The 21,307-nt window shown below is 36.7% G+C and overlaps 1 protein-coding gene across 3 annotated transcripts in view; it reads left to right on the forward strand.

Annotated features, from left to right (window-relative positions):
- GFM2 (GTP dependent ribosome recycling factor mitochondrial 2) overlaps positions 1-21,307 on the forward strand; it is a 62,879-nt gene that overhangs the window by 24,720 nt on the left and 16,852 nt on the right. For 2 of the 3 annotated variants that reach the window (XM_080804071.1, XM_080804072.1), the window contains exons 6-15: positions 85-210; positions 888-976; positions 5,685-5,773; positions 6,973-7,033; positions 7,477-7,656; positions 11,758-11,838; positions 13,318-13,466; positions 15,076-15,216; positions 15,300-15,399; positions 17,535-17,724. In XM_080804071.1, coding sequence (XP_080660197.1) covers positions 85-210; positions 888-976; positions 5,685-5,773; positions 6,973-7,033; positions 7,477-7,656; positions 11,758-11,838; positions 13,318-13,466; positions 15,076-15,216; positions 15,300-15,399; positions 17,535-17,724 — 1,206 coding nt within the window. Of the gene's footprint in view, positions 1-84; positions 211-887; positions 977-2,893; positions 2,986-5,684; positions 5,774-6,972; positions 7,034-7,476; positions 7,657-11,757; positions 11,839-13,317; positions 13,467-15,075; positions 15,217-15,299; positions 15,400-17,534; positions 17,725-21,307 lie in introns of those variants that run through there. The other variant, XM_080804073.1, reaches the window with a different exon arrangement.

Consider the following 21,307-nt stretch of genomic DNA (forward strand, 5'->3'; position numbering starts at 1 on the left):
AAAAAATAAACTGTCAAGTAAATGCCCTATCACAATGAAGTGTGCTTGGTATCAAACCTAATTATGTACCCTTTTCTTTGTTAGATGTTGATGATGGAGACACGGTGACAGATTTCATGGCTCAAGAGCGAGAAAGAGGCATTACTATTCAGTCTGCTGCTGTTACATTTGACTGGAAGGGATATAGAGTCAATCTAATTGATACACCAGGTATGGTACTATTCTAGCAATGCAGAGATGCTGCATCATTGGAGGTTTTAGTTTGTGGGTGTGTTTTCTTTTAAATTATAGTTAAAAAAATATATATATATATGCATCATAAAATTTACCATCCTAACCAGTAGTTAAGTATATTTACATTGTTGTAAGATTCTTCAGAAGTACCTCATCTTTCAGAGCTAAAACTACATATTTATTATACAACTACTCGACCTTGTGCCTTCCTTCTATCACCGATAACTACCATTCTACCTTGTTTATCTAGGAGATTAACTACTTTAGATACTTCATATAAGTAGAATCCTAAAGTATTTGTCCTGTTGTGACTGGTTTATTTTGCTTAGCATAAAGTCCTTCAGACTTCATCTATATTGTAATGTGACAAGATTTCCTTCATTTTTAAGGCTGTACAATATTCCATTGTACATATATGGCATATTTTGTATATATACAGAACTTTATCTATATGCCATTCATCCATTGATGGCCATTTGAGTTGTTTTCACCTCTTGGCTACTGTGAAGAGTGTTGCTATGAACTTGGCCTGCAAATATGTCTTGACTCTTCTTTCAGTTCTTGTGAATATATACCCAAAAGTAGGTATATGCTGGCTATGCTGGCTCCTTTTTTTTTTTTTTAAGATTGTTATGTTTCTCATTTTTTCTTAGGTCATGTGGACTTTACGTTGGAGGTTGAGCGCTGCCTTAGAGTGTTGGATGGTGCAGTAGCTGTGTTTGATGCCTCTGCTGGTGTAGAGGTAAAAATACTGCCACAGTGAACAAGCTACAATAGCATGATTTTTTTTTAAAAAGTAGAATGTATCACCTTTAGTTACCTATAATCATATATAAGTTCATATAAGTCAAATTATGAAAGAAAATTAGAATTTAATATTGCTGTGTGATCTATATGTGATATCAGATAATTCATAGTAAAAGGAAAGTAGTTTGCTTTTCTGCAGGAAATATGAAAGTTGGTGTTTGAGAACTATGAAGGACTTGAGATTCTACCTTACTTTCAAGCTAACTGGTTAGTCTGCCACAGCTTTATGGCATGTTGGCAGAAGACACAAGACTCTTGAGTCAGGGACAAAGAACTTTATATTCACAGAAACAGCAAAAGCCAGGGTGTCAGTATTATCTTGTGTTGTTTCCTCAAGACCCAGTTCTCACAGGACAACCTAAATGGAGGCAGGCGACAGCTGCCCATGCAGGGGTACCCTCTGCTTAGAAAACGCATGTGTTTTATAATGGGCAGTAGGCATGCTTGCTGTTTGCTCTGAAGAGAGTTACTATCTTTCAGGGTTATAAGCAAACCTACCTTTTGATCCAGAGGGAGACACTGTCTCTGTCTTTCCAAGCTGATGATTATATCAGCATCTTTGAAAACATAGTCCAGAACAAAGGCAGTCACTGCCTCTCCTAACAAAATATGTAGAAAGGTGAAAGACCCATGAAGAATTATCTTCCAGGGTCGCCTGGGTGGCTCAGTGGGTTAAAGCCTCTGCCTTCGGCCCAGGTCATGATCCCAGGGTCCTGGGATCGAGCCCCGCGTCGGGCTCTCTGCTCAGTGGGGAGCCTGCTTCCTCCTCTCTCTCTGCCTGCCTCTCTGCCTACTTGTGATCTCTGTCTGTCAAATAAATAAATAAAATCTTTAAAAAAAAAAAAAGAATTATCTTCCAACAGCAAATATATATTGAATTCTTGAATAAATCTTTTTTTTTAAAGATTTATTTATTTATTTGACAGACAGAGATCACAAGTAGGCAGAGAGACAGGCAGGCAGAGAGGAGGCCCAGGCTCTCCGCTGAGCAAAGAGCCCAATGCGGGGCTCGATCCCAGGACCCTGAGATCATGACCCGAGCTGAAGGCAGAGGCTTTAACCCACTGGGCCACCCAGGTGCCCCTGAATTCTTAAATAAATTTTAAAAATGGATTTATAATAAATTACATTGGGGTCAGTTATGCACTCTTTAGTTGATATCCCCATTTGTCTTATAATCTCAAGATGGACTGTGTTGAATAAAGAATCATCTTCAGTTCTTCTAATCTTAAATTTTTACTAAAAGTGATACCTTAATTAAGTGATCAAAATTAACATGCTCCAAATGGTACAAATGACAGCATGGGCTTCCTGATACAATGCACTAAGAAAGACACAACATTACCAATGTTTTATTCCTGAAAGAATGTTTGGCCCCAATCTAATAATGAGAAGATAGTCAGATGAATGTAAATTGAAAGACATTCTGCAAAACAACTGCCTGGGGCTTTCAGAAGTTGGAAAAAAAAATGTAAATGTAAGGAAAATTAGTGATTACAAGTAAAAAATTGAGGTACTATTTTAGTTTAAACAATTCCAAAGATACAAGAAAATTAAATATAATATGATCTTCAGGGTTCTGGATCTAAAAACAGTTAAAAAGAACATCTTTAGGAAAAACAGAAAAAAAAATATTTTTTTGAAAAACAGAAAATTTTTAATACAGACTATTTATTAGAAAAAAGTATGTGTCAGCTTAAATTTTTCTGAATAATGATTGAAAATAGTTATGTAGGAAAATGTTTGTATGTTTAGGAAATACAGGCTGAAGTATTTAGGGTTGAAGTGTCATGATATGTACATCTTGCTCTAGTGCTTCATCTTCTACCCACACATAAACATATGTTGTTAGTTTGCATACTTTGACCAGTAGATGCCAAGATGGGGGAAATGCCTGTGAAGAGAAGAAGAGAGAGCAGTGGGAGAGAACAGTCAAACAACAGGGTAGGTCTAATAACTATCAAGAAGAGGGTAAAAGAAGGAGGATTGGGTAGGAAGAGTCTCAGACTACAGCATAGTTCTGAAAGAGGTTCGGTGAAGCTGATGGGGGAGTCCAAAGTCACCTGTTGGAGAAGTTCCACAGGTCTTAGAAGAATAACCTACATTAGTATTCTTGCTGTATTCAGCCATTAGCTGGGCCTTGAGAGACTATGGCGGTAGACAAGACAAGCAGTAGTTGGGGCTGTCAGTTAATTATGCTCTACATAGTAGATCCCAATGGCACGTTCCCAGAGCCACACGTATAATGTGTGTATATGCACATGTTGAAGAAAAAAAGGCAAGTGTGGCAAAGTGTTCATATTTGGTGAATCTAGGTGAAGGGTACATAGATTTTCATTGTACTATTCTTCAGCCTTTTTTGTTTTTTAATAGATTTGAGATTTTTCTGAATGACAAGTTGTTGGGGGGGATAACATGGGGATAACATATATATATAATTTGTTATATTGGATAAGATATTGCATGAATGTTAAGTTTCCAGAGTGCATTAACACTATTGATAATGCAGGAAAATATCATTGTTTTAGCAAGTATATGCTGAAATTTTCACAGTACATGTGTATGATCAAGGACTTACATCCAGAATATCTAAAGAACTACAAATCAATGATAAAAACTAACAACCCAGTAAAAAAGTGGACAAAGGACTTGAGTGGATACTTCACTAAGATATATGAATGTCCCAATGAGCACATGAAAAGATGGCCAGTCTCACTGGTTATCAGGGAAATGCAGATTAAAATTACAAAGAGAGACTATTTCATACCCACAAGAATGGCTAAAGTTAAGAAGAATGATGGAAATATTGTTTGAGAATGTAGAGCAACTGTTTGAACAAGACTTGTTTATAGCAGCTAAATTCATAATAGCCCTAAACTAGAAATAATCTAAGTGTTCATCCACAGGTGGGTAGAAAAGCCAGCTGGCACATTTATACAAAGGAGTTTAGCAAAAGAAAGAGAGAGAGAGGAAGGGAAGGAGGGAGGGAGGAGAGGAAGAACCAGTATACCTAACAACATGAATGAATGTCAGAAACTTTATGTTGAGTGAAAGAAGCCATGCTATTTATATGAGATTCAAAAATAAGCAGAATGAATCTGTGGTGACAGATATGAGAACAGGTTGTTTTTGGAGGATGGGGGATATATGCAAGTGTATATACTTATCAGACTCACTGATAAGTATTTTTTTCCTATATAAATTTTTTTATTCTATATAAATTTTTTATTCTATATTTTTTCTATTCTATGTATATTTTTTATTCTATATAAATTTTACTTAATAAAATTATAAAGTGGCTTCTGTTTTAGGTAATGCCATTACATTAGGCTTTTTATGTTCTTCTTCAGGGCTTTGGGACTTCACTAGGCACAGATACTATAACAGACTGGAACTATTGAAATATGTATAAAAAGTAGAATTAAAAGAAATCAAATAGAAAAGCCCATGAGAATTGCTACTTAGAAATACAGTTGCTGGCTTTTTTTTCTCCTTTTAATCTTTTTTTCATTTTACATCAGCACCCAAATATTCATAATAAAAATTTTTATCACAGTAGCATTTCAATAGTACAGTCCTATTTGGTTTTTTAACATCACAATAACTATATGAATTAAGGCAAAAGTCCATATTTCACAGGTCAGCAAACTTAGGAGTTCAGTATTGTGTAAACTGTATTAGGTAAAGTGAAACTCGACAAAAAGTTACATCTTCTAATTCTTTCTCTTTTTAAAAAAATTTTTTTAAAGATTTTATTTATTTGAAAGAAAGCAAGAGGGGCACCTGAGTGGCTCAGTGAGTTAAGCCTCTGCCTTCAGCTCAGGTCATGATCCCAGGGTCCTGGGATTGAGCCCCATGTTGGGCTCTCTGCTCAGCTGGGAGCCTGCTTCCCCCCTGCTCTCTCTGCCTGCCTCTCTGCCTACTTATGATCTCTGTCAAATAAATAAATAAAATCTTAAAAAAAAGAGAGAAAGAGAGAGTACATGAGCGGGGTGAAGGGCAGAGGCAAAGTGAGAAGGAGGCTCCCCACTGAGGTGGGAGCCTGATGTGGTGCTTGATCCCAGGAATCTAGAATCATGACCTGAGCCAAAGGCAGATGCTTAACTATCTGAGCCACTCAGGTGTCCCATGTCTTCTAATTCTTGATGAAGTCTTTTTTTTTTTTTTTTAATTTTATTTTACTTATGTGAGGGAGAGAGAGAATGAGAGTGAGTATGAGAAGGGGGGAGGATCAGAGGGAGAAGCAGACTCCCTGCTGAACAGGGAGCCCAATGCGGAACTCTAGGATCATGACCAAAGGCAGTTGCCCAAACAACTGAGCCACCCGGGCGCCCCAGTGAAGTCTTTTTTACATGACTCTCAGTTACCTTCCAGGTATTTGTTCTCTTTGTGTGGCACCGTAAATCACCCAAAGTAGTAGTCTCAGTTTGAAGCACACTGTTCATCACCCTTCATTACATTCTTAACTGTTAATGTATTAGCAGAAGAGTGACTTTAGAAGTGTAAATGCAGCAGCACTAATTCTGTGCTAGAACAGGGCCCAATTCCATTATAATAGCTTCTTAGATCTGTTTGTTCTGTATGTAGTAACATAGTTATTTTTGTTTAATATGAGTTTTTTTTTTCCTTTGTCTTTGCCTTAGGCACAAACTCTCACAGTATGGAGGCAAGCTGATAAACACAAGATACCTCGAATCTGCTTTTTAAACAAAATGGACAAAACTGGAGCAAGGTATTTTTAAGTGTTGGGTTTTTTTTTTTTTCACATGTTAAAGTAGAAATACAGTTTGAGCTTTTAATGGACTATAACTTAAATTTACAAACAACTGGTCCCCATAGAGTATAAATATTCTATGGAATCTCAATTCAGTCCCATTAAAAAATTCCCCCCCCCCCATTAAAAGGTTTCATAGCAGGTAGTTCATAGGTTGAATAACAATGTGGGATTAATAGAGAAGTGATAGGTGTTGAATCATCATGATTCTAATGCAGAGAGGCTAGATCCTGTTTTCTAGAATCCTGACAGAGTGATGTCTTAATGATTCCACTGGTTCTGTCTAGAGCAGTATGAAATAATCCCTGTATTGCTAAAGACTATGATGCTCCCCGTCATTACTAAAGGTAGAAGGTAGATGATTGTTTTCTGTCCCCTGATTTTCTTTAGCTACTGGCTAATATGCTCTCACTAAAAGGGAACTGGGAGAGAATGTAGATGTTTTAAGACCTGGAAAGAGGGCAAAAAAGTTAATACTAAGATGTGGTGGTAATGCTCAAAGACTCACAGGATGGTAATCCAAAATAGATACATGGTTCTGAGAACAGAATTCAGAGAATCAAGAATATAAAGGATTTTGGGGTAATGTGATAGAGAGATCCTGGTCTGTGGTGTGAGAATGACAAAAACAAAACCTAAACTGTCCCTCTCCTAAAACCACAGAGTATTCTTTCTGTTTATGTAATTTTCTGCAGTAATTCTAAAGCTGATAACAGGATACTAAGAATGCCTGTGATAAAGATACAGAAAAATTAAGGCTGCCTTTTTGGAAAAAGGTGGGAATTATGTGTAATAGCAAATATAATTGATAGAAGAAAGAATCCTTGACTTATAATCACAAATCATGCATTTTAATCTCATAACTGTAATTTATTATCAGTGACCTTGATCAGTTTCTCTAATCTTAATTTCAAACTGTAGGTAAGTGAAGTTTATAATAATAATACCCTAGATACCTGTGCGGCAGGATTATGGTAGATAGTCCAGCATTGTTATCTGAAATTGACATTGAAAATTTACTCAACATATTGTCCTATGGAAAACTGTTAAATGGTGAACATTGGAGACAGTAAAAAGGGATGTAATTTTAGGAAACATTCTTAAACCTGTTTTAAGAATCTTAACATTTTTAACTCTAGTTATTTTGCTTTCTGCAGTTTTAAATACGCAGTTGAAAGCATCAGAGAGAAATTGAAGGCAAAGCCTTTGCTTCTACAGGTTGGTTGATACTTGGTTGATTAATAGCAACAACTCCAGGGGCACCTGGGTGGTTTAGTCAATGCGACTCTTGATGTTGGGTCGGGTTATGATCTTAGGGTTGTGGGATCGTGGGGGACCCTGCTGAAGATTCTCTCCCTCTCCCTCTGCCCCTTGTTCTGTGCTGGCATATGCCTGTGTTCACTTGCTCTATTTCTCTCTATCTCTGTTTAGAAAAAAGGCAACAACTTCCGATTTCCTCATCAGTTTATTTTATTGTGACTTGTATTTTTCTAAAACTATCTCAAATCTTTTTTGAAAAAGTTGGCATATAAATATAAATATAGACTGTGGTAATAATGATAATAGACATTTGGGAGAAAGTAGGGGAAGATAAACTTTATCACCAAATCGATTGTAATTGAGTGGTCATGTAACAAAGTTAATCTCACTCTGACTTGAAGTTGCCACTTGGTGAAGGCAAAGCTTTCAGAGGAGTTGTGGATGTTGTAAGTAAAGAAAAACTTCTTTGGAATCGTCAGTCAGAGGATGGAAAAGACTTTGAGAGGAAACCCCTCTTGGAAATGAGTGATGCTGAATTGCTGAAGGAGACAACTGAAGCAAGGAATGACTTAATTGAACAGGTAAACTAAATACTTGGAGTTTACATTTGCATAAGTATTTAGAAACTTTAAAAATATTTTATATATTATGAAATTTTTATAAAATTACATATGGAATATGTGAAGTATAATGAATAATAGAATGAACACCAATGTTTGCATCACTCACGTTAAGAAATAGAATATTAGCAAATCTCTTGAATCTCTGTGTGCCATTTACTGTTTATATCTCTCTTTTCCACTGATCATTTACACCTCCCACCACCACTATCTTGACTATAGTGTTTTTCTTGCATTTGCTTTGCTTTTATAGTTTGTTACAAATGTGTGGATTCATGAAGGACTTCATTTCCCATGTTTTTGCACTTTATGTAAATGGAATGATAATTGTTTGTATTTTATAACATTTTATTGCAGATTCATTCCTGTTATGTGTGGTTATGCTTCATTTTTAGTATTACAGTATGATACCACAATTTATTGTCTCTTCTTCTGTGGATGCACTTTGAGGTTTTAATCTTCTTTTTTGTTGTTAGGAACAGTGTTGATGTGAACATCTTTGTATCTTCTTGTGTATATGTGTAAGAATTTGTTTAGGGTTACACTTGGGAATGAAATTGCTAGGTCAAAGGGTATGTCCATCTTTTACTGATCAAATGACACATTAACTTAGAAAATTTTAAAACCATTAATTTTATAGTTAAAAGAGAACTCTGGACCTCTTTCACCCTCAAAGTTGGTGGGTGTTTTGTTTTTTTTTTTTTTTTTAAGATTTTATTTATGAGAGAGAGAAACAGAGAGTGAGTCTGAGCAGGGGGAGGGGCAGAAGGGAGAGGGAGAAACAGACTTCCTGCTGAGCAGGTAATCTGTCTTGGGGCTTGATCGCAGGACCCTGGGATCATGACCTGAGCCAAAGGCAGATGCTTAACGAACTGAGCCACCCAGGCACACCCACCCCCAAAGTTTTAATGGAAAATAGTAAGATCGTTAATATTTATAATACTTATATAGTACTGTTCATATATAGACTAATAAGTAAAACATGCCTTAAATAAACTCTCAATCTTATAGTAGAGAAAAATATTTGCATCCAAACCCTTTGACTTTTTTTCTTCTAAATTAAACTATTCAAAATAGATCCTCTCATCATGAATTTTTTTCATTCATCTTTGAATTTATTTTTGAAGTAATTATTTACCATTATATTACATACTAATTTTTTTTTTTTTAATTTGACAGAGAGAGACACAGTGAGAGAGGGAATACAAACAGGGGGAATGGGAGAGGGAGAAGCAGGCTTCCCGCCGAGCAGGGAGCCCGATATGGGGCTGGATCCCAGGATGCTGGGATCATGACCTGAGCTGAAGGCAGAGGCTTAACCCACTGAGCCACCCAGGCGCCCCCATACTAATCATCTTTATCATTACCAGAATGTTGATTGTTATTTTTATTATTTGATAACAGTTACTGAGGACCTATGATGATCTGGTTTAAGTGCTTTACATATATTATTTGATCATCACAACTTATATTATCCTTGTTTCACTAGTGGGAAATAGCAGCTTAGAATTCTTTTTTTTTTTTTTTTAAGATTTTATTTATTTATTTGACATAGATCACAAGCAGGCAGAGAGGGAAGCAGAGAGAGAGGGGGCGGGGGAAGCAGACTCCCCGCTGAGCAGAGAACCTGACTCGGGGCTCCATCCCAGAACCCCGGGATCATGACCTGAGCCGAAGGCAGAGGCTTTAACCCACTGAGCCACCCAGTCGCTCTGAAGCTTAGAATTCTTAAATAAGTTGTTATACAGCTAATAAGTAGCAGAACTGGAATCTGAACCCCAGTCTGTCTTCATTTGGAGGTAGAGCTCTTAACCACTTCACTATACCGCTTCTCTAATTTGGGAGGCCCTAAACAGAATATGAGTGGAATTGACATTTATTAATCAATAATTGGGTAAATAATTGGTTCCCCTTTGAAGTTTTTTGGTTGTCTTATGCATGTCTTAGGACACAATGGTATATAATGAAAATAAAGAAAATTTGAGACTATATGTATAAAATAATAAAGTGCTAATTACAAAGAATATATATATAAGGAATATATATAATTATAAGGAATATTCCTCAGGGAATATATATTCCTTGTAATTAACAGTTTATTATTTTGTCCAGATGGTCTCACATTTTCTTTATTTTCATTAGAGAATAAGATCACATCATACCCGTTAGGATAATTACTATAAAAAAAAAAAACCCACAACACCCCCCCACCAACCAAAAAACAAGTATTGACAGAGATGTGGAGAAACTGTAACCATTGTATACTATTGGTAGGAATGAAAATGATGCAGCCACTATGGGAAACAGTGTGGTGGTTCCTCAGAAAACTGAAAATAGAATTACCATATTATCTAGCAATTCTGCTTCTGGATGTATATCCAGAAGAACTGAAAGCAGGGTATTGAGAGATAATTGCATATCCTTGTTCTAGCAGCATTATCCATAATGGCCAAAAGGTGGGAGCTACCCAAGTGTTCATCTATAAGATAAGTAAATAAAATATGGTGTATACATATAATTGAGCCTTAAAAAGGAAGGACGTTCTGACACATGCTACAATGTGGATGAAACTTGAGGACATGCTAATTGAAATAAGCCAGTCACAAAAACAAATACTTTACTGATTCCAGTTACATGAGGTATTTAGAGTAGTTACGTTTGTAGGGATAGAAAGTTGAATTGTAGTTGCCAAAGGCTAAGAGAGTGGAGAGTGAGGAGGTTTGTTCCATGGTACAGATTTTTGGCTTTGTGAGATTGGGAAAGTTCTGGAGATTAGTTTTACAACAGTATGAAAATACTTAACACTACCCAGTTGTTCAGTTAGAAATGGTAAAGATGGTAAATTTTATGTTTATGTTATATTTTATCACAATTAAATTTTTTTAAGAGAATAAGATTAGTGTGGACTAGAATCAACTTCCTGTGTTCTTAAGGTGAATAGTGATAATTACACTTACTGTATACTTACTGTATGTCCTAGAAGCATGCTTTGAATTGGTTATTTAGTCCTCCTCCTGTGAAGTAGGTAATAGTATTATCTCCATGAGTAACCAAGGTAAAAAGAGGTGATGTAACTTGACCTAAATTTTTGAACAAGTTAGTTAGTAGTGGAGCAATTCCCAGGCAGTTTGGCTCCAGAAGACGGAGTCATATATACTTCTTTTCAGAGGAATGGTTAGGTATGTTTCTTTAATAGTTAGCGGGTAGGAGTGTATTTTTCTCCCCAGGTTGGAATGTTTTGCTCCCTTGTACTATCATAAACTTTTGAAACTCTTTTTTTTAGATTTTTATTTATTTATTTATGTATTAGAGAGAGATCATGAGTGGGGGTAGGGGAAAGAGGGAGAAGCAGACTCCCCGTTCAGCAGGGAGCCCGACTTGGAACTCGATCCCAGGACCGTGGGATCATGACCTGAGCGGAAGGAGACGCTTAACCAACGGAGCCACCCAGTTGCCTGCTTTTGAAATTTTTATTGAATTTATTGTCAGCTGAATTGTTTCATACAAGCAGATGATTAAGAAAAGAACGTGAATTAGATAATTGCATTTTTATTGCTGAAGTGATACCTTTGACCCCCAACTTAAATCTGTTCCCTCAGTGCAGGATTACAGTAAGATGAGTTACTTTAGTTAGAGGTCTTAGGAGATCTGGTAAACATTCATAATGTTAAAGGAATACCAAGAGAAGCTTTTTTTTTAATGAACTAAGACTTACAAATTTATCTGAAAATAGTAATCCCTTATATATATTATCAGGGGCTCTAAATTGTGCATCTTCTTTTGAGCACTCTGAGTAGATAGCACTTTATTGAGATACTTTATCTGGCTTTTGCTTCCCATGACTATAAGGAACTCATAATTGCCTATCTTCAGTTTTCAATCCCTTCTCCTTTCCTTTGAAAGAAACACTATTTATCTCTTGAGATGTGGAGAGTTGCTTGGCCTGAATAAGATAGATCATGTAGCTGTCTTGAAACATCTGAATAATGTACATTTATGGTATTTGGACTTAACAGCTGTGATAATAAAAGCAAGTTATAGAACTAAAATCTTTCTTTATAGGTTGCGGATTTGGATGATGAATTTGCTGACTTTGTTTTAGGAGAATTCAGTGAAAATTTTGATTTGCTACCAACTGAAAAGGTAAATTTTATTATTCATTTACTTTGATAAAGTTTTATTAATTGGATGTGGTTTGATTTCTCTGTCTCAGGTGTTTTATTTTTTTCGACTTTGCATAGCATTAGAAAATGCTGACTTAATTGGGACAACAGTAGGGTAAAGTCACTATTAATACAAGTACTTAAATAATGGTAGTGATTTACTGTTGTCATAATGGGCTTTGTAAAATCAGAGATTGTATCCTTTTTACTGCTTTGAATCAACATAAGTTAATTATTCCTTCTTTGCAGCATTTTCATTGTGATCATTTTTCTCAGCAGTTTAGGGAAATTATATGTAGAAATTTTGTATTGAAAATTTATTGGTTTTGTAGACTGCTGCAATGATTATTTTTCTCACATTTTTTCTGAATATGATTTGATTTTTCTTGGAAGCTCATTATAGGTGTTTATTTTTTTGTTTTCTTTTCAAATACATTAAGCCAGAGAATAGGCATGTTTTAAATAGTGATAGTAATTGAATTAGGACAGATTTCTTCAAAGCATTTCTGTTATTTTCTGCCAGAGACCTTCCCCCATCTTTAGTTTTCTTTATGAAACAAGAGTTATCAAGTAAAGTTGTTTTTTTATTTATTTGTTTTTAAGTAAGCTCTGTGCCCAACATAGGGCTTGACTTTAGGAACCTGAGGTCAGGAGTTGAATGCTCCACCAACTGAGCCAGCCAGGCACCTGCCTCCTGCCACCCCAAGTAAAGTGTTTTTAGATGGGAGTATGTATAATGGGATCCAGAATGAGCCCAGCAAATTTACCTAGTTTTTTTCACAAAAGAAGTAGGAAAAACACGAGTCTCTAGATTAATTTTGAGACCTTTGGAGTTAGAAATGGAAAAAGGTATTTTTATTTTGAATGAAATGTCCTAATTACTGAAAATTTTTGTTTAATACTTGAAAGTTAGATGTGATGTTTATTGTGCCCTATAGTCACATGATTTCTGTTTTCAAAGAGCTTATAATCTGAGTTAAAATTGACCCATCATGTCTTTTTCAGTAGCTTACAAGCACATCCAACCTTTTCCTGACTTTTGAGTTCTTTCAAATTTGATTTCTACTTTGATTTCTAATTTTCTTTGGATTTGATTTGATGTGGGTCTAATTTCTTTGAAAAATTATAATTCATGTTTATGTTTTTAATTTCAGGTCAGTTCCTCTGTTAAGGTTAAACTAGAAGTATATTCATTTATTCAAGACTTATTTTTAGATACCTACTTATTTTAAGTACTTTTCTAGTTTCTGGGGATTCAGCAGTATTTTTATGGGATTTGTTATAATGCTTATATGGATTTTATATTCTGGTGGATGGAGAGACAGACAATAAAACATTAAATATTTTTGCAAGATACTAAGTAGTGATTAATGTTATTTAAAAAAAAAAGAATAAGAAGGCCTTAAAAAATGATGGCCAATATACTGCACACGGAATACTTAATACCTCCGCTTTATAGCTACAGGCTGCAATACACAGAGTAACACTGGCTCAGACAGCAGTTCCTGTGCTTTGTGGAAGTGCCCTGAAAAACAAAGGGGTTCAGCCCTTGTTAGATGCTATTACTATGTACTTGCCTTCACCTGAAGAGTGCAACTATGAATTTCTGTGAGTATGCAAGTAATAGATTAAAATCTTACAGCCTTGAGAAAACAGGCAGAGAGGTCTTATTTCACAAAAGTAGTTAAATAACCATTTAAAAAATAACATTAGCAAATATAATTGTAAATAATACAGAGTTTTATTTGAAAGGGACATTTGTCATTATTTTTGTGACCTGCTGTATTTACAGATGAAGGTAGAACAGTGTGTCTTTTTTGCTGTATGAAAGTATAAGTGTTTACCATGTTGTCTTAGTTAAAAAAAAAAAAAAAAGCATATAGTGGGGATGTTTGATAAATTTTCTGTAAATATGCTTATACTAGATTTTAAGATTTTTTTTTGAAGATTTTATTTATTTATTTGACAGAGAGAAATCACAAGTAGGTAGAGAGGCAGGCAGAGAGAGAGAGAGAGAGAGAGGAAAGCAGGCTCCCTGCTGAACAGAGAGCCCAATGCAGGACTTGATCCTGGGACCCTGAGATCATGACCTGAGCCGAAGGCAGCAGCTTAACCCACTGAGCCACCCAGGCGTCCTAGATTTTAAGATTTTTAATAAGCTCAAAAATACTTTGTGGCTGTAAAGAAAGGTCATCATTTTACTTCTCTTGGCACTAACAGCTTTGTACTTAATAATAAATCCTCTAAAATACCAGTGAGCATTGTGTAAAATGGCAGGCAGGAATGGACTTTAATCCTTTAAGTAGGACGTTAATCACTTTTCATATCTCTCAATTGGAGATGCATTAATGGTGAAATGATTATGAACATGGATTGTGTACTGCCTGGATTTAAATCCCAGCTCTTCCAAGTTAGTAATCTCTCACCTGTAAAATGCAGAGAATAGGACCTATCTCACTGGATTGTTACAAGAATCAAATGAGTTAATATTGCTAAAGCATATGAAACAGTGCCTATTATATGGTAGACTCTAAGTATTTACTAAAGTTAAAAGTTGGAGAGAATAGGGATAAGATTGGAGAAGTTCTATAATAGAAGTGGCTTACCTGCTTTGAGTCATGGGCTCCTTTGAAACTAATGAGAACATGGAGCTTTTCCTCAAAAAAATATGTACCTACATATAAAGTTTGGCAATTTCAGAGGGATTCAGGCTTTCTGAAACTTAACAATGCACACTAAGGACATCAGTCTGTAAGAATGTTGGGTATGTAAACAAGTTCAAGTTTATAGTGTAGATTTCTATGATTATGCAACTGGAGAGAAAGTGGGAGGGAGTTAAAAATAATAATTGGAAAGCATCTACCTGTATGTATACCCTGTACAGGGTTTTGTGAGAACTGATAAGATGTTCTTAGTGTATTTCTGAGGAATGAACTTCATGCAGTAGAATTACTTGCAAGTAGAGGTAGTATTTGGGAGAGAATCCATTATTTTTTAGTTTTGAAGAATTAATGATAAGATCTCCATTAAATAGTTCAGTCAAGTGGAGGAAGGGAGGTAATTAGTACTGACATGATTTAATTAGTCTGAGTAGCTTAACTAGAAGATAAGGAAGGGAGTACGTTAAGGTTAAGTTTGTATAGTGATACTGATCTAATCTGCATAGATACGTGGGAAGTGTATCTTAAAGGCTTTTCTGGAATGTCTCATTTTGTAGGCAGTGGTATAAGGGTGACTTATGTGCCCTGGCATTTAAAGTTCTTCATGACAAGCAGCGGGGACCACTGGTGTTTATGCGCATTTACTCAGGCATGATAAAACCCCAGTCAGCTATCTATAATATTAATGGAAACTGCACGTAAGTAGAAGCTTAGGTTATTTTCAAAACTGCACTCATTTCTTTAGAAATTCTTTTACTAATACAAATCATGGTTTTCACAGGGAGAGAGTAAGTCGTCTTCTTTTGCCATTTGCTGACCAACATATAGAAATCCCCTCACTGACTGCTGGTAACATTGCTTTGACTGTTGGCCTTAAACATGTAAGTGACCAGATGGTTTCTCTAGGAAATGATAGCTTAAAAGTTTATTTAAAAGCAGGTATTTTGCAATAGCAAAAACCCACAAACAATCCAAATAGCTATAAATAGCGGGATAAAGAATTTTGTTGCATATTCATCAACATGGTTGACTCTCATAATAGAAAGAAAATTACAGAAGACTGTGAGCAGTATGGATTATATTTGTGTAAAGTTCAAATTCAAGTAAAAAAATACACTATTCCTGGATACACACCTGTGTTTTAAGTTTAATAAATATTTTTATTTTTTTTTTAAGATTTTATTTATTTATTTGACAAAGATCACAAGTAGGCAGAGAGGCAGGCAGAGAGGGGGGAAGCAGGCTCCCTGCTGAGCAGAGAAGCCCGCATCAGGGGCTCGATCCCAGGACCCTGAGATCATGACCTGAGCTGAAGGCAGAGGCTTAACCCACTGAACCACCCAGGCACTCCAAAGTTTAATAAATATTTTTTTACTGAGTTTTCTCCCTGTCTTGATCGCTGCTGACAGTTTGACCTTATAACCAATCCAGATAGTAACGGAAGATATTTTGCCAGCGAAGTCTCCATGAGAGCAAGGATTTTGTTTCTTTTGTTCTCTCTTTAGTCCCTAGATCAGTGTATCACACGTAGTAGGCAATTCATAACCTTTGTCAGTTAAATGGATGAAAATAGTTGATGTTGTACGTGTTTTTTGTTTCTTGTTTTTTGTTTTGTTTTGTTTTTTGCTTTTTTATTTGTCAGAGAGAGATCACAAGTAGGCAGAGAGGCAGGCAGAGAGAGAGAGGGGGAAGCAGGCTTACCGCTGAGCAGAGAGCCCAATGCGGGGCTTGATCCCAGGACCCCGGGGGATCATGACCTGAGCCAAAGACAGAGGCTTAACCCACTGAGCCACCTAGGCACCCCTCTTTATGTGTTTTTGCTAGGTTAAAACTGTAAGGACATTTCATTTACATATAGATTAAATTGAATACATTTTCTCATTAAACTTTGGTATATTTGGCATTTAGGATAACCATTGTTATTTTGAACATTTTTTAACGTCTTTATGGATAATTGCAGGATTCAGGATCCATTAGTATAAAATTTCCACAATCCAGAGCACCTGAGTGGCTCATTTGGTTAAGCGTCTGCCTTTGGTTCTGGTCTGGGATCGACCTCCACATTGGGCTCCCTACTCAGCAGGGAGTCTGCTTCTCCCTCTGCCTCTCCCCACTAGTCATGCTCTGTCTCATTCTCAAATAAATGAAATCTTTTTTAAAAATAATAAAAATTTCCACAGTCCAAATAGTGGACTTCTAGCATTGAAAATGTCCTCTGTCCACCCTAAGGCAGGAGCTCCACATAATATTTGAGGGAGTTACAGAAATATGTTTGAAATACTGCTTCAGTAGGAATATCTTTACAGAGAAGGAAGCTAGCACAGAACTTTGTAGTATTAAAGTTTAAAAGTGATACTATAGTTATTAACTGGAGTCTATAAGGAAGCTATCAATTTTGCATAGTCTGGCGAATGCTAGTTAATTGCTTATTTTAGTTAATAGAGGATTTTTTTGTAAAACAGTAATCAATTTCCACTGGTGATAAAACACTATAAGGACTTCTAGGAGAACTAACCTATTTTGACATGATTGAAAATTTAGGAAGGTACTGGGGCACCTGAGTGGCTCAGATGGTTAGGTGTCTGCCTTTGGCTCAGTCATGATCCCAGTGGGATCAAGACCCCCATGGTGCTCCCTGCCTGGAGGGGAGCCTGCTTCTCCCTCTTCTGCTGTTCCCTCTGCTTGTGCTCTCTTGCTCTCTCTGTCAAATAAATACATAAAGTCTTTAAAAAAAATTTAGGAAGGTACATTTGTTTCACCACATGAATTTTGGATGTGTAGTATGTATGAGAGAGTGTGTGTGTGTATTATTAGGATTTTATAGCAATATTTTGGATAGAATTCTTACACAAGTTAGCTTTACCTCTGCAAAGTTATAACGAGCTTTGTGCATTTGTCTCTGTTTTAAGTTCTGTTGAAGTGTCACATGAAATTTTTTCCTATTCATGAATCTTGGTAGAAGCTGAGTGCTTGCCAAGAGTTTGTTTTGTTCCAAAGCATCTTTTTTTGCTTACAGACAGCCACTGGGGACACCATTGCCTCATCCAAGTCCAGTGCATTAGCTGCAGCTCGTCGAGCCGAAAGGGAGGGAGAAAAGAAGCACAGACAAAACAATGAAGCAGAGAGACTTTTACTGGCTGGAGTGGAGATTCCAGAACCTGTTTTCTTCTGTACCATAGAGCCCCCTTCAGTGGGTAGGCAGCCAGGTACAGATAGTTTCAGTGTATTAACTAATTAGTGCTCCGATAATGTAGATAGAAATAGTTATGTTATATTCTCAAAAGATTTATGTGATTTGAGATCAGTTTTATCAGAATTTGTGGGTATTACTTGTGGTTAGTCTTGTTTTTTATTTAAGGTGTTTTGGTTTTTACAAACTCCTTTTACTTTTTTCTTAGATCTTGGCCACTTTTTGCATATCATTTTCTTCCTTACTCCTGTTCTTGTGGTGCTTTCTGTGGCATTCTGAGTAACTGGCATCAGGACTGCCCTTCCAGTTACAGTAATTGATTAGACAGTTACCGATTCCTAACTTATTTATTTTCTCATCACCATTTATAAAATGCTCCTTGTTTTCTAGCTCAACCTTTAAAACTCAGTGAAGATATTTGTATACTATAGTTAATGTTATTTGACCTTTTTGACTGTTCTCTAGCCTGTTTACTCAGAAATCGGTAGTGGCTTCTCATTACTTAGAGCACAAACCTACTCCTTAATATGCTGTATAAATATCATGATTTCAGGTGTATTCTTTCCAGTTAGCTTTGGTTACGTATTACAGAAACCCCCTCAAAATAACAGTTCCTTTAATGACAAAAGTTTATTTCTTTCCCTTGTAAAATATGCCTTGAGTTGGTGGCCCAGGGTTTAGAGGTTGGCTCTACAATGTCATCAGACACCCAGCCTCCAGCTGTTCTGCCCTGATTCTCTGAATGCATAGCTTCTATCCTTAGTTATATCATGATGGCTACTAGGGCCTTTGGCATCACAGTAGAGTTCCTGACAGATGAATGGAGTAAGGAGGAAGAAGATGTGTCCCTTTCCTTTTAAAGATTTCTTCTATGTCATGGGCTGTCACTTAGACATATGGCCGCTCAGTTGCAAGGGAATCTGGTAAATGTAGTCTTTTAGCTGGACAGCAGCAGAACAGAGTGGAAGACTACTAGCAGCCTCTCATACCAGTCTTCTTGCCTGGCCTCATTTCTTGAAACTTCCTCCTTCATTCTGAACCCTCTTCTTTCACCAGACAAAAATAAAATAGAATACTCTCACCTTTTTTTTTTTTTAATATTATTTATTTATTTATTTGACAGATGGAGATCACAAGTAGGCAGAGAAGCAGGCAGAGAGAGAGGAGGAAGCAGGCTCCCCACTGAGCAAAGAGCCCGATGTGGGGCTTGATCCCAGGACCCTGGGATCATGACCTGAGCTGAAGGCAGAGGCTTTAACCCACTGAGCCACCCAGGCGCCCCAGAATACTCTCACCTTATACTTACACAATAAACTAGTTCCAATTTCCTGAAGATACCATGCTCTTTTTGCAATGCTGTTTCTTTTTTTTTTTTTTTTTTTTTTTAAAGATTTTACTTATCTATTTGACAGAGAGAGACAGCAAGAGCGGGAACACAAGCAGGGGCAGCGGGAGAGGGAGAAGCAGGCTTCCTGCTGAGCAGGGAGCCCAAGACAGGGCTCAATCCCAGGACCCTGGGACCATGACCTGAGCCAAAGGTAGATAGTCAACAACTAAGCCATCCAGGCGCCCCAGATTTATAAATATTCTTTATGAATGTTTTTGAATGAATTTGTTTATTTACAGTAACATTACAGTGTTTTCATTCCAAAAGCCCCAGTGTCATAAGTATTATTTCTTTCTTTGAAAATCTGAAGATAAGATATTATCTAAATGACCTCAGTGTGTTTAATACATCTCTTGGAATTCTTGTTAAGTGCAACTCTGATTCAGTCTGGAACGTAAGACTTTCTCTAACAGGCTCCAGTTGTTGCCAGTGTTGCTTATCCTTGAACCCGACTTTGGGATGTCAGGAGTCTAGAAGAGCACTGTGCAATAGAAATACAGTATCTACTTTACTACCTTTTTAACCTAAAACTAGAGCCATGTTAAAAAAAAATAAACTGGCAAAATTAATTTTGACGGTACGTTTTACTTAACCCAGTATATCAAAAAGAGTACCATTTCAGCATATAATTAATATAAAAAATTAATGAGATACTTTTTTTCATATTAAGGTTTTGGAACCTAGTATGTATTTTATATTTAAAGCACATGTCAGTTGAGACTAGTAATATTCTAATGAGATGGCTCATGACTATCACCTGGATAGTGCATATCTAGAAGTTTATATCCTGAAGACCACTTTTGTTTTTTTTAAGATTTTTATTTATTTATTTGACAGAGGAGGGGGATCACAATTAGGCAGAGAGGCAGGCAGAGAGAGAAGGGGAAGCAGGCTGCCACCGAGCGGAGAGCCCAATGCGGAACTCCATCCCAGGACCCTGAGATCATGACCTGAGCCTAAGGCAGAGGCTTAACCCACTGAGCCACCCAGGTGCCCCTGAAGACCACTTTAAATGTGTGACTGATAAGGTTGGTTCATTAATCCATTGCTTAGCACTTTTCTTGAGCCATACTTAATGTCTGTGAAACTTTTTTTTTAAATTAGTTTATTTATTTGACGGAGTGAGACAGCAAGAGCAGGAACACAAGCAAGGGGGGAGGCAGAGGGAGAAGCAGGCTTCCCGGCTGAGTAGGGAGCCCATTGTGGGGCTCCATCCCAGAACCCTGGGATCACGACCTGAGCCGAAGGCAGATACTTAATGACTGAGCCACCCATGTGCCCTATGGCTGTGAAACTTCTAACATCTTTTGTAGAGAGGGAGAATACACTTAACAGTTAATTGATTGTATTAAAAATATCACTTGACTTAAGATGCCATATTTAACATAAGGAATAGATTCTTCCTCTTTCTGTGTGATAATACATCCTAGAGTGACCATTGTAGCATCTTTTTATTCAAGATGTCGCTTAGTTTCCTTTGGCCAGTTTTTCATTATTGCTTCCATTTCTGAAGGCATTTTGCTTTTTTGTCAGCTCCTAGATTGATCTTTGTGAAACAATCAGGTGGTTAACTGTCCCAGTTAAAACCCTTCATTGGCTTCCCAGTGGAGATCTAAACGCTTTACCCTGGCTTATAAAACTTCACATGATGTGATTCCTGCCATACCATCCCCTCCTAATCTAATGCTACTTTCCCTTTTACCCACTAATATCCAGCTACCCTGGCCATATTGTTATTTTTCCACTGGCAAAACCATTCCTTTCACCGCCATTTGCTGTTTCTGGAATTCCTTTTCTTCTGGATTTTGCATACATGGCCATTCTTTTCTGTGTCTTCCTCTAAATTATCTTGGAGAGGCCTTTCCAGATCATTCAGTCTCAGATAACCTTCTATCACTGTCTTACCATCTTCTTTTATTCTCTGCAAACTATTTATATAGCTGTTTGAAATGTTCTCTTTTTTTAAAATTATTTTTATTAACATATAATGTATTATTTGCCCCAGAGGTACAGGTCTGTGAATCATCAGTCTTACACACTTTATAGCACTCACCATTGCACATACCCTCCCCCATGTCCATAACCCAACCACCCTCTCCCTACCCCTCTACCCCCAGCAACCCTCAGTTTGCTTTGTGAGATTAAGAGCCTCTTATGGTTTGTCTCCCTCCCGATGAAATGTTCTTTTTCAAAATTTGTTTGTTTGTTCATT

The sequence above is a fragment of the Martes martes genome (assembly GCF_963455335.1).
Source record: "Martes martes genome assembly, chromosome: 5".
NCBI lineage: Eukaryota > Metazoa > Chordata > Mammalia > Carnivora > Mustelidae > Martes > Martes martes.